An 11,818-nucleotide genomic window follows, 5' to 3' on the forward strand; every position below is an offset into this window, starting at 1 on the left:
CATCACAGTTTCTGATTATGACTCTTCTCTTTTGCCTAAATGAAGAGCCTTTCCCTCTCTTTCCCAAAAATGCCATAGTGTCTGCAGCTGTGTTAGGAGTGTGGCAATAACAGTGATAGTCTTGTCAACATTTGACACCCTTCAAAGATATAGAGTATTGTTATGGTTTTGCAATTTGGTTGGTGTTGGTATTCCACATCAGAACACCATGCCTCATAATGGGAGTAAAGGGGACAAGTTTTTTTTGTGTGTTTTTTTTTTTTTTCTTTCTGTGGACTGCCTTAAATGGGCATGTGGGGAGGGGCACCGGAAGGGAAGGGAGGAAGGGGACGGGGTTGCTGGCCCGGCTCCCTGCGACGAGACAACGTGGTCAGAGCTTCCCGCCTTCCACAGCTCCATCGGTGAGATTGGGGACTTGGTATTCTCTTTGTTGAAACTCTCTTGTTGTTGTTTAGCGTTATTAGGTTATTAAACTGCCGTTCGTTCTCAGATCACCTTTTTTCTCCTTCATTTTTTGTTAGACCTAATCACAATCTCCCTTCCCTTCCCCTCTCCCGAAACGCACGTGGCTGGGCCACGCTGCGCTGTGACGCTAGAGAAAAGGGGGGGGGGGGCGGGGGGCTTTTGTTCCTTCTGCCCCGGGTTTGTGCCCACTGTCCCGGAGTGAGCTCTGGAGAGAACTCCGTGACAAGTATTTTTGAGTGATCCTGTCAGCTGGTTGAATGTGTCCTGGATATTTAGTCTAAACACTATGATACATGTAGATGAATAATATAGTGTCTTTCACATGTGGATGTTACTTAACAGGGCAGCAGTTGTTCTGGAATCACTGTTCTAGAAGCAAAAAAAGTAATCATGAAAAACACACTCACTGAATATGGATTTTCTGGAAACATTCATGTGGAAGAAAACTCAATTTGAGAATCTGGAACAAACTTTAGTATGAAGAAAGTGTCCTGAAGTCCATGGCAGAAGCAGTCACATGAATAGGCAGAATTATATTTGGAAAATTCTCTGCTGGCAATTTAAACATCTGTGAACCTTTATATTTTATAATCAGACATAAAATTTAAATATTACATCTATATATTTCTCTAAATTCTGTTTTACCCATTAAAGCCAACTTTGGGTCACCTCATCTTTGTAGGTGCTAAAATCTTGTATTTAAGAAATGGGAATAAGCATGCTTTTTGCTCACATCAAGGAATTTTAGCATGGCTACAGAAGGTATAGTTCTTAATTAATATGCTGTAGGGTGATGTGTATGCCTCAGTTCAGTTGTACTTTAACATCATGTTGATAATACGTAGAAAACATGGGAAAGCACTTCTTTCCTTTTTTTTCTTTTCTTTATTTTTCCCTGAATTCAAACAATATTTTACTTTTAATTGATTTAGAAGTAGTGAAAAGACCATTATATGCCATTAGCTGCAGAAGTGGTAATCTGAAAATATAATTTTCTTTCTAATTCTGTTCTGTGGGACTGCTCAGTAACTCTTCCTGCAGACTCCTGTTCTCCAATCCAATGTGCTTCTGGACAGTACTATAAAAAGACACATGCACCTTAGAAGACAGAGGACAATCACTGCCCTGACAGTAGAATGTACAGTGTTGGGTAATGCCACTGAGAAACAGACCCTTCTGAGCAGATGTCTCTCACATCTGCTGGAGCACTAGAGAAAGACAAACACAGGGTCAGATCCTTACCAGTGAATTAAATTGAGCAGTGCATAGAGGTGGCATCTTAGCGCAGAAGGTAAGGCACTGAATCATGGCGACAGCCTATAGAAAGGCTTTGACAGTCCGAGTACTACATCTTTTGATGGTCAGTCCTGAATGTGGAAGACTACATAGTCCTTCATCCCAGAGCAACAGGATGTCAAGACTGGTCTGTACACCAGCAGTGACATACAGCTCATCAAGCAGATGTGAAGAGGGGAGCAAAAGCAATCCTTCCTTCAGTGTCTTGGAACAGGAAAGGCAGATATCAGTTCTGTGTTTCTGTGGTGAATCTCCTTCCTCATCCCACACGCACAGAACAGGAGATCCACATAACTGTAACCTCATCAGTTTTGCCCTCAATAGTAGAAGAAAATTTCCCTGGATAACAGCCTTAAGGCAAAGGTTGACAGCAAGTGATGTGCTTTCTTACAGCTCGCTCATGTGTTCAGGAGATGCTCATAGGAAAGATCAGTAAGGAATAAAGTGCAAGTGCAGACAAATCTTACATTTTAGAAAATGATGGGATATCCCTAGTCCATAGTGTTCATTAGCTCATATAAAATGCAGATACAAACTTTTGCTTCAGGGTGCCCTAATTTGAACACTAACAATATCACTTAGCTCAAGTGTGCTCCTTCTTGATTGAATAACCAGCATTCAGCTCAACTTCAGCAGCTAGCATGGGATTTTATAAATTATAGAAGCTAATACTTATCATTTGATGGCAGTTTTAGCCCAGGCATCCATGGTATCTTCTCTGAGGTGTTATCCCAAATATTTTATTTTAGTATCTATGGACAGCAGCTGAAACTCTAAAATACACACACACACACACACACACACACACAAAACCAAACCAAAACAAAACAAAAAAACAAGAACAAAACAAACCAAACAAAAAACCCGAGCCTAATTGTATAAATAAGCTTGAGATGCACACAAACTGATGTGAGACTGAAATTTTAATTATTTATAAATTGCATCCTATAGATAGAATTTATATATAACCATTTCAATCAAAACCAGTTTTTCTATTTTAGATTTTCACTGCAAAGTACAAAATTTCATATTCACAGGCTTTAGATCCTTTTATAAAAACAGTACACCTCATGAAATCTCCATGCACCTTACATTCAATCTATTAAATCCATGTGACAAAACCAGTAAATTGTATGTACCCAGAAGTAGTCCTACACCATTCATTTTCTCTCTACTTGCTGCTGTATAGTGCTTTTAAATGTCAAAGCAACTTCTGAGGTGCCTAAACTAAGGTCTTGAAGTCTCTTCTCCAGATATCCACATTTTAAAAGTTTATCCTGTTATTTTTTTAATACATTTTAAACTCATACGAATTCTTAGGTTTGTTTTTTTGTTGGTTTTTTTTTCTTCTTTTTTTGTTTATCTCCACAGATCATTTTTAAGTCTTCATTACAAAACTGAGAACAATATTCTTCCAAACATCTGGAAGAAAAGGTTTTTGTTGAGAAAGAAAATTTTAAAAGCTATTGCATGGTTGAAAGAATACAAATTAAAAGGTGTCAGTCAAAGTTACAGCTGCATACAGGTTAGTCTCAGCTGAAATCATGAAGTTCAGATTGCTTTAAATAATTTAAAAATATCAAACACTGTTTCTTCAATCCACATTTCATGGGTAAATGGCATACTGGAATTAAGCTGTAATTTTATTATGCATTGATCAAGCTCAGTTGATGTTGCCTCTAAAATTCCATCTTCCTCCACCTCATCAGCTTACTCTTGCCATAATGATGAGCAGAAAGCTAACCTAGTTAAAACAAACAGGTTTTTGTTTGTTTGTTTTTCCAACCAGTGAACTGGCTCACTACTCAGTACATAAATTATGAGCAGCCAAGAAAGGAGACTGGAATAGTTGCTGATTTGCATGACGTTTTCAAACCACAGCCTCGGTAAATTTTAGTACTGGTGCTGCTCATTCTGAACTGATGCAAAAATAGAGCATTTCATTAGAATTTTGGTTGCTGCTTTTGTGCTCCACTGAAGGAACTCTGAAACCAAATGCTCACCCACTTCTCTCAGTGATACTGCCTTGTCTCATTTGAAATGATTTGCAATTATACTTTTTTTTTTCTTTTAACAAAATATTAACATTACTACAAAAGAAGGCAGCATGTAAAACTGTAGGCAAACCTCAGATTTCCAACTTCAGAGGTGTCATCAATTTATAAGCAATGAGCCAATAATGTTCCAATTATAAACTTTTATTAATTGTAGCGGGTAAAACAAAAAGCAAATTACACGCTAGGGCGACAGGGGATTATCGTTCCTCCAACTGCCGCGCCTCCCGTCCCTTGCAACTTCTTTTGTAGGTCCATCCCGAGTGTATTGTCCTTTAATGGTCGTCGTGATCGTGCACTTGGTGTGTCGTTCCTTGGTTGGTCCTTCCGTGAAACTTTGTATCCATCGGGGCGTCATTGCCTGTAACTATGCAGAGTACACAATCTACCCATAAAATTAGAGTGTTCTGCAACCCTTGTGGCCTCCATATTCCACCATCACATCCCGGTCCTAATGAACAAGCACTCCACCACAATGCTACCACATCCCGGTCTTAATGAGCAAACATTTTATCACAGTCCCCCCTTTTCTTTTATTGTACTATTTTGTTTTGCTCATTAAACCGTTTTAGTTCTTGTCGACTCCATTCTAGAGCATCCTCTTCTCGTTCCCCATCAAGGGGTTCATATCTTTCTCTAATTACCATTAGGTGGGCTGCCTCTAGCCTGTTCTTAACGATAACGATTAGTCTATTTAAAATACAGGGTCCAAAGGTCAAACCTAATATTATCATAATAACTGGTCCCATTGGGAATAGTACGGGAAACACCATACACTTCTTTGAGACTCCTGGGCTCTTTTTCTTTGTTCTAACTGTTTTCTTAGTTCAGCCATTGTATCTATTGCTACCCCCGTTTGATCAACGTAGGTGCAACATTGTTCTTTAAGAGCCACACATAGTCCCCCTTGCTGCAATAGGAGAAGATCCAACCCCCTTCTATTTTGTAACACTACTTCTGATGGGACCACTTAAATGGCTCATGTGTCTGTACCTCTGTACCCCAACCCTCATTAATGAGACTTAATATTATTATCAATTGAGCTAGTTTTAGATAGGCAGTTTTCCCACTGCAGTAGTGAGTCTTTAATTGTTCGGGGGAGTTATTTCCAGTCTTGGGGTATCTTCTGGATCCTAAATCTTTGGATTCATTCATAATGGAGCAGACCCCTCCACATGTTTTATCTCCTCTGCCTCGCCCATCGACTCGGTTGCCTCGAGCCATGGGGTGTATAATCTTCTCGGCAGCAAGAGTATTCTTCAGGAGGGGCTGGTTTTGCTTCCCTTTTAAGTGGGTCTTTGGGGTACTGCACCCTATTCTTTTTCCCACTGGTTATACACTTAAGTGATGCTGGTAAGGATCCAAATTCACCCCCAGGTTTACCCCCTTCTATTAAAATTTCCACGGCCACTCTGAAGGCTAATAACCAATTTGTGTATCCCTGTTTTCGCAGTGGGTCCACTACCTTTCTAAAACATATCCCAACAGTTGCATTCACAATAGTCAAAATATTCCCTTCTACATTAAATTCTATACTGATACGTTTATACAATCATTGTTAATTCATGTTCTCATTTTCCTTGACGGAGGGTTTCGTGACAGTTTTACTTTCAAATCACCCGCTGGACTAGTGACTCTCCATTCGTGATTTTGTACTGGACCCTTAACACGACTAGCATGTGTCCATCCTTTTTCAGCAGTTCTGATGGCAGTATTGGTAGTCAATAATACCAGATAGGGACCTTCCCAGCGAGGCTGCAGTGTGGTTTCTCTCCAGGTCTTTATCAGAACCCAATCTCCAGGCTTTATTCGATGGAGGGTAATGTCCAGAGGGGGTCTTTGAGTCAATTGTCCCTTTTTCCACAATTCCTGTTTATACTTCATTAATTCCGTGATATAAGCTTGAATGTTCTTATCTAACACCCCCGGGTGATCTTTAGGGGTTCCTGCATCATATGGCATTCCGTATAACATTTCGAAGGGAGATATTCCTATGTCAGCCCGGGGCTGGGCCCTAAGGTTTAAGAGGGCAAGGGGAATGCATTTTATCCATGAGAGCTTAGTTTCTAGTGTTAATTTGGCCAATTGCTTTTTTAGTTCCCCATTCATTCTCTCTACTCGCCCTGAACTCTGTGGGTGCCAGGGAGTATGTTCTTCCCATTTTATTCCCAAGGCTTCAGCTATATTTCTAGTGATTCTTGATGTAAAGTGTGGTCCTTGATCTGAATCTATTACTTCTGTTACCCCATACCTAGGGATGATTTGTTCGAGTAATATTTTTGTTACTACCTGAGCTGTTGCTTTAGTTGTGGGGAATGCCTCTACATAATGTGTGAGGTGGTCTATTATGACTAATACATATTTATATCTTCCTACTTTAGGAAATTCGGTAAAGTCAATTTGGACTCTAGAAAATGGCCTAGTGGCCAAGGGTCTTCCCCCCATAGGCAGTTTTCTTTGTACGGCTCTGTTTATCTTTAAGCACGTAATACATCCTTGAGTAATATGTCTAGCTAAATTATGTAGGCCTATACACATGTACTTAGTGGCAAAATGATCTATTAAAGCTTGGCTTCCCCAGTGGGTCCGTTCGTGCAACTGGGTCAGCACCTGAGATGCTATTGACTTAGGCAGTACCTCTCTCCCGTCAGCTAGATACCACCTCCCTTCTGTGTTTTTAGTTATTCCCATTTGATTCAGTTTTTGTTCTTCCTTCGGTGTAAACGAAGGGGCCTCATCATGTGTCAATTCTTCCTGCCTCTCCTGCCTCAGGACCAATTCCCTGAGGGCAGCTTGCTTAGCTTCTAGGTCTGCTGCATTATTTCCTCTAGTCTTGTAATCGGTCCCCTGTTGGTGTCCTCTAAGGTGTACCACCGCTATCTTCTTTGGTTTTCGTAGGGCCACTAAGAGTTGCTTTATTAATTCTTGATGTATTAAGTCCTTTCCTTGGGAATTTATCAATCCCCTTTCTTCCCAAATCTTCCCAAAGGTATGTATTACCCCATAATCTTTTTAGTGCCTGTAAAACAGCATACAGCTCGCAAGCTTGAGCTGACCAAGTGTTACTCAAGGGTCCTGATTCCAATACCCGGAGGGTCTTTCCATCTACTATTGCATAACCTGATCTTCTCTTTCCCTCCACTACTCTAGAGGATCCATCCACAAATAATTTTTCCCCTTCTCTTAATTCTTCTTCTTCTAAATCTGGTCTGATTTTTGTTTGTTCTTCTATCGTATGTAAACAGTTATGAATGAGTCCCACATTTTCGGGTTTTCCATATAAGAATTCTGCAGGATTCTGGAGACTTGTGGTCTCCAGGGTTAAGTTAGGGGCTTCCAGTAAGATACCCTCATACTTTAGAAGACGAGAATCAGATATCCATTTTTCAGCTTTTTGTTGGAGCACATTTCTAATATTGTGGGGAGATAGTACCTTTATATTGCTGTTAAAAGTAATTTTCCTGGCTTCTTCTACCAATAACGCACACCCAACAATTGCTTGTAAGCAAGTGGGCCATCCTCGGCTCACAGGGTCTAATAATTTTGACAAATATCCAACGGGTTTCTTCTTCCCTGCCCAATCCTGTGTTAAAACCCCATACGCTGTACCACTGTCTATGTTAACGAATAAATAAAAGGGTCTTTTTAAGTCAGGCAGGCTCAAGACAGGGGCATTGATGAGATCCTCCTTCAGCTTTTGTAGATTCTCTTCATCTTGTCTATCCCACTTTATTAATCCATCGGTACTGAGCTTTTGATATAGGAACTTTACTTTACTGCTATAATTTTCAATCCATTGTCTACAATATCCCACTAATCCCAGCAATTGTCTTATTTGTCTCTTATTGCTTGGCGACGTCAGGGACAATATTCCTTGTATCCTTTCAGGATCTATCTTCTTTTCTCCTTTACTCAGGTAATGCCCTAGATATCTAACCTCCTCTTCCACAAATTGCAATTTCCTTTTTGATACTTTAAGTCCTTTCAGTCCCAAAAAGTTCAGCAATTTAATACTTTCTTTCCGAACCTTTCCCTCATCCTCTCCAGCAATTAATAGATCATCTACATACTGTATTAATTTGGTATCAGGATCTAGCTGATACTCTTGCAGGATCTGTTCTAGGGCTTGCCCAAACAAATTAGGGGGATTCTGTGAAGCCTTGGGGGAGTACAGTCCACCTTAATTGCTGTTTTCTGTTAGTATCTGGGTCTTCCCACTCAAATGCAAAAAAATCGCGGCATGTCTCATCTAAAGGGCAAGCCCAAAAAGCATCTTTTAAGTCTATGACACTATACCACAAGTTGTCGGGCCCTAATTTACTTAGCAATGTATAGGGATTAGCTACAACTGGGAACCTAGATACAGTGCGCTTGTTAATTTCCCTCAGATCATGAACCAACCGATATGTTCCATCAGGTTTCTTTACCGGTAATATAGGGGGTATTAAATGGGGACATACAGGGTTCCAGTAATCCTTTGCTCACTAATCTATCTATTTCTGGTTTGAGACCCCTCCTTCCTTCCAGGGAAATAGGATATTGTTTTATTTTTACTGGGATTTCAGGATTCTTGATTTTTACCGTGAAAGGGGGTATTTTTAGTTGTCCCACACTCTCGGGGGTATACCAGACATCAGAATTGATCTCTTGTTCATCCTCTACCCTAAGAGGGCAGAGTTTGATTCTCAATTCTTTATTCTCTACTTCTAGTCCTATGCCTAATGCAATAATCAGATCCCGTCCTAACAAATTGAACTCCGCTTCAGGCAGTATCAAGAAATCACCCAACCCCACTTTGGACTCTGCTTCTATCATTACATTTTTAACTATTCCTACTGTAAAAGGTTCTCCCTTTGCTCCTATTACTTTGGTAGTTTCCCGGGAAGGTTTGCATCCGAGGGGGATCTGTTGTATAGTAGACCTTTCTGCTCCTGAATCTACTAGAAACTCTACCTCCTCAGCTTGGGGACCAATTTTCAATTTTATCAAGGGCTCCTGTTGTTTCTGGGTCCCCAATATATAGAGCCCCTGACACCCCTAGTCTTCTTGGAAGGACTTTTCGTCTCTCATTCTAACCCTGCAGTCCCTCTTCAGGTGTCCCTTTTTCCTGCAATAATAGCATATTCTCTCCTCCTCCCTGTTTTCAGGCTTCCTAAATTTTTGCTGTCCTGGAATTCGATTTTGCGTCCATCCCCCCATTTTCCTTTCCAATTCCCTACTTTCTCTGACCGCTGCTACCATCATCCTAACCTGCCTATTATGTCTTTCTTCCTCCCTTCTTACATATACCTTCTGAGCTTCCCTCAAAAGTTCATCAAGCCCCCGATCCTGCCAATTTTCTATCTTTTCTAGTTTCTTGCGGATATCTTCCCAAGCCTTAGCTACGAACTGTGTTTTGAGCAGAGCCTGGCCTATCGGTGTATCGGGATCCAATCCTGAATATAGTTGTAAATTCTTGCGTAACCTTTCTAGCCATTCAGTGGGTGTTTCCTCCTTCTTTTGTCTTTCATTAAAAGCTTTATTTATATTCTGACCTCTTGGGACTGCCTCCCTAATGCCCTGGATAATGATAGTTCGCAGGTCCTGCATGTGAGTCCTATGATGTTGATTTTGATGGTCCCATTGCGGATTCTGTAAGGGCCATTTAATATCCGCAGCGGGCCCGTGGGCATGTTGAGCATCCCAAATGCGCATCCCTGCACGCCTAATCATACCTCTCTCTTCTGCTGTGAACAGTATACTTAGAATAGATTGTAGTTCCTCCCAGGTATAAACATTTGGCCCTAAGAACTGATCTACTCTGTCTGCCACCCCCAGGGGATCTTCTAGTATATTACCCATTTCCTTCTTAAAATCTCTAACATCCCCTGAATTTAAGGGCACTGATATAAACCCCATCTGAGGTTGTGGACCTCCCATGGGCATTTCTCTTAAAGGGTAGAGGTTATTTTGTCGTGCCTTTGCCCGTGTCACAGGCCCTCCCCCTTCTATCTTTTGTACTTCTCCCTCTCTCGAATCCATCTGCCCATGATCCAACTGAGGAGGAGAAGGTAGGGGAATTGCTGGTGGTAAAGCATATGGTGGGGGTCCCACTAAGGCCTCCTCTTCCCTTCGAGGTTTACGTTTTTCGACATCTTTTTCTTTTCGTGTCAAATTAAAAATGGGGACTCCTAAACCCTCTGGGCGAGTGACCCATACTGCTGCATAGTCACTTTCTTCTTGATTGAAAGGGGTTTTGGAGTTTACCCAAAAATTTAATTGCTGTTGTACCCAATCTTCATTAGAACCATACTTAGGCCACCATACTGCCGGGCCAATTTGTTGTCCGCTCCAAATTTCTATACAATAATAAATCATCTTTGCCTTATCTTTATTTCTTGTTCCTGGATAGTGCGTCCAGGCAATTAGCATGAACCCTAGAGGTGAGTCCTTAGGAATGGATGGTCGTTTAGAAGGGGCGGATGGTTTAGTTTTACACTGCCCCATCTCGTTCTTTACTTCTTGCTCTCTTGTTTTATTCAACGTCTGTAGCTCCCCCTAGTGCCCGTAGCTCTAGGGGTACGATCTTATAATATCCCTCCCTAGTGCCCGTAGCTCTAGGGGAATACCTAAGAATAACCCTCCCTAGTGCCCGTAGCTCTAGGGGAACACCTAATAGTAATCCTCCCTAGTGCCCGTAGCTCTAGGGGAACACCTAATAATAATCATCCCTAGTGCCCGTAGCTCTAGGGGAACACCTAAATAATAATCATCCCTAGTGCCCGTAGCTCTAGGGGAACACCTAAGAGTGGTACGTGGTAAATCCTCCATAGAGCCCGTAGCCCTAGGGGTTGTGGTGGTGAAAGGGTCCCGCTTATACCCTGTACCCACCCTTCGGCGTGCCCTCACTCAGTGTTGCATTCACTCGCTTCCCCCAGGTCGTGGCCCACGCCCTCGCGGGCAATGGGAACCGCACTACTGTGGGGTCCACACTCGCTCGGGTTAGTGCCGGCTGCCGGCCCCCCTTCACAAGCACACAACACTCGCCACACGCCGGATTCCCAACCCAGACCGGACTATACTCACCTGTCCTGCGTCTTCGTCCGGACTTTCGTGCACGAAATTTAAAGGGTTAACCGGTTTTTCCTTGCCTTTGTGTTTTAAATTTCGGATCGTCGGCGGGAGGATAGGAGCCGAGGCCGCCTATTTAGGCGGGGGCGCCCCCTCAGGCTCCTTATACCTACGCCAGTATTCCCATCCGAGTCACGGCACCAAATTGTCATCAATTTATAAGCAATGAGCCGATAATGTTCCAATTAGAAACTTTTATTAATTGTAGCGGGTAAAACAAAAAGGCAATTCAGCGCTGGGCGACAGGGGAATCATCGTTCCTCCAACTGCCGCGCCTTCCCGTCCCTTGCAACTTCTTTTGTAAGGTCCATCCCGAGTATTGCTCTTTAATTGTCGGTCGTGATCGTGCACTTGGTGTGTCGTTCCTTGGTTGGTCCTTCCGTGAAACTTTGTTCCATCGGGCGCGCTCTTGCCTTAACTATGCAGAGTACACAACTTACCCATAAAATTAGAGTGTTCTGCAACCCTTGTGGCCTCCATATTCCACCATCACATCCCGGTCCTAATGAACAAGCACTCCACCACAATGCTACCACATCCCGGTCTTAATGAGCAAACATTTTATTCACAATAATTACTGATATATGTACAATGGAAGCAATATTCAAGATATTATTCAAATCTCTCCTGTGCCTGAGATCCCAAACTGTAATTCTTGTTCACCAAACATTTGACTAGATAAGTATGTGCAGTGAGGCTGGAGTGCATGTTGTACGTGCAGCCTTTCATGGCAGGAGAGCAGGAACTTCTCCTAGTAGTACACTGCCTTTTTACTATGCCTTTATGTTGGAGCTGCATCTGGATAGGTGAGTCTGCTACTCACAGTAAGAGACCTGGTAGAGCTGACTATTCCAGAGCTCACAGCAGATAGTATCTGCAAATCACACACAAGA

At 42.1% G+C, this 11,818-nt stretch overlaps 2 protein-coding genes across 2 annotated transcripts; both read right to left on the minus strand.

Annotated features, from left to right (window-relative positions):
* Positions 1 to 4,600: 4,600 nt before the first annotated feature.
* LOC116652546 (protein NYNRIN-like) lies at positions 4,601 to 7,333 on the minus strand. Its single transcript, XM_032441498.1, has 3 exons — positions 7,291 to 7,333; positions 6,358 to 6,823; positions 4,601 to 6,234 (listed from the first exon to the last, which is right to left on the minus strand). The coding sequence occupies exons 1-3, from the start codon at positions 7,331 to 7,333 to the stop codon at positions 5,379 to 5,381; spliced, it is 1,365 nt and encodes a 454-aa protein (XP_032297389.1). The 3' UTR covers positions 4,601 to 5,378.
* Positions 7,334 to 7,954: 621 nt separating this feature from the next.
* Positions 7,955 to 10,369, minus strand: LOC107306237. Its single transcript, XM_032441499.1, has 2 exons — positions 8,940 to 10,369; positions 7,955 to 8,017 (listed from the first exon to the last, which is right to left on the minus strand). Exons 1-2 carry the CDS (start codon positions 10,299 to 10,301, stop codon positions 7,955 to 7,957), a joined length of 1,425 nt encoding a protein of 474 aa, XP_032297390.1. The 5' UTR covers positions 10,302 to 10,369.
* Between the last annotated feature and the right edge of the window lie 1,449 nt (positions 10,370 to 11,818).

This window comes from Coturnix japonica, chromosome Z (assembly GCF_001577835.2).
Source record: "Coturnix japonica isolate 7356 chromosome Z, Coturnix japonica 2.1, whole genome shotgun sequence".
Lineage (NCBI taxonomy): Eukaryota > Metazoa > Chordata > Aves > Galliformes > Phasianidae > Coturnix > Coturnix japonica.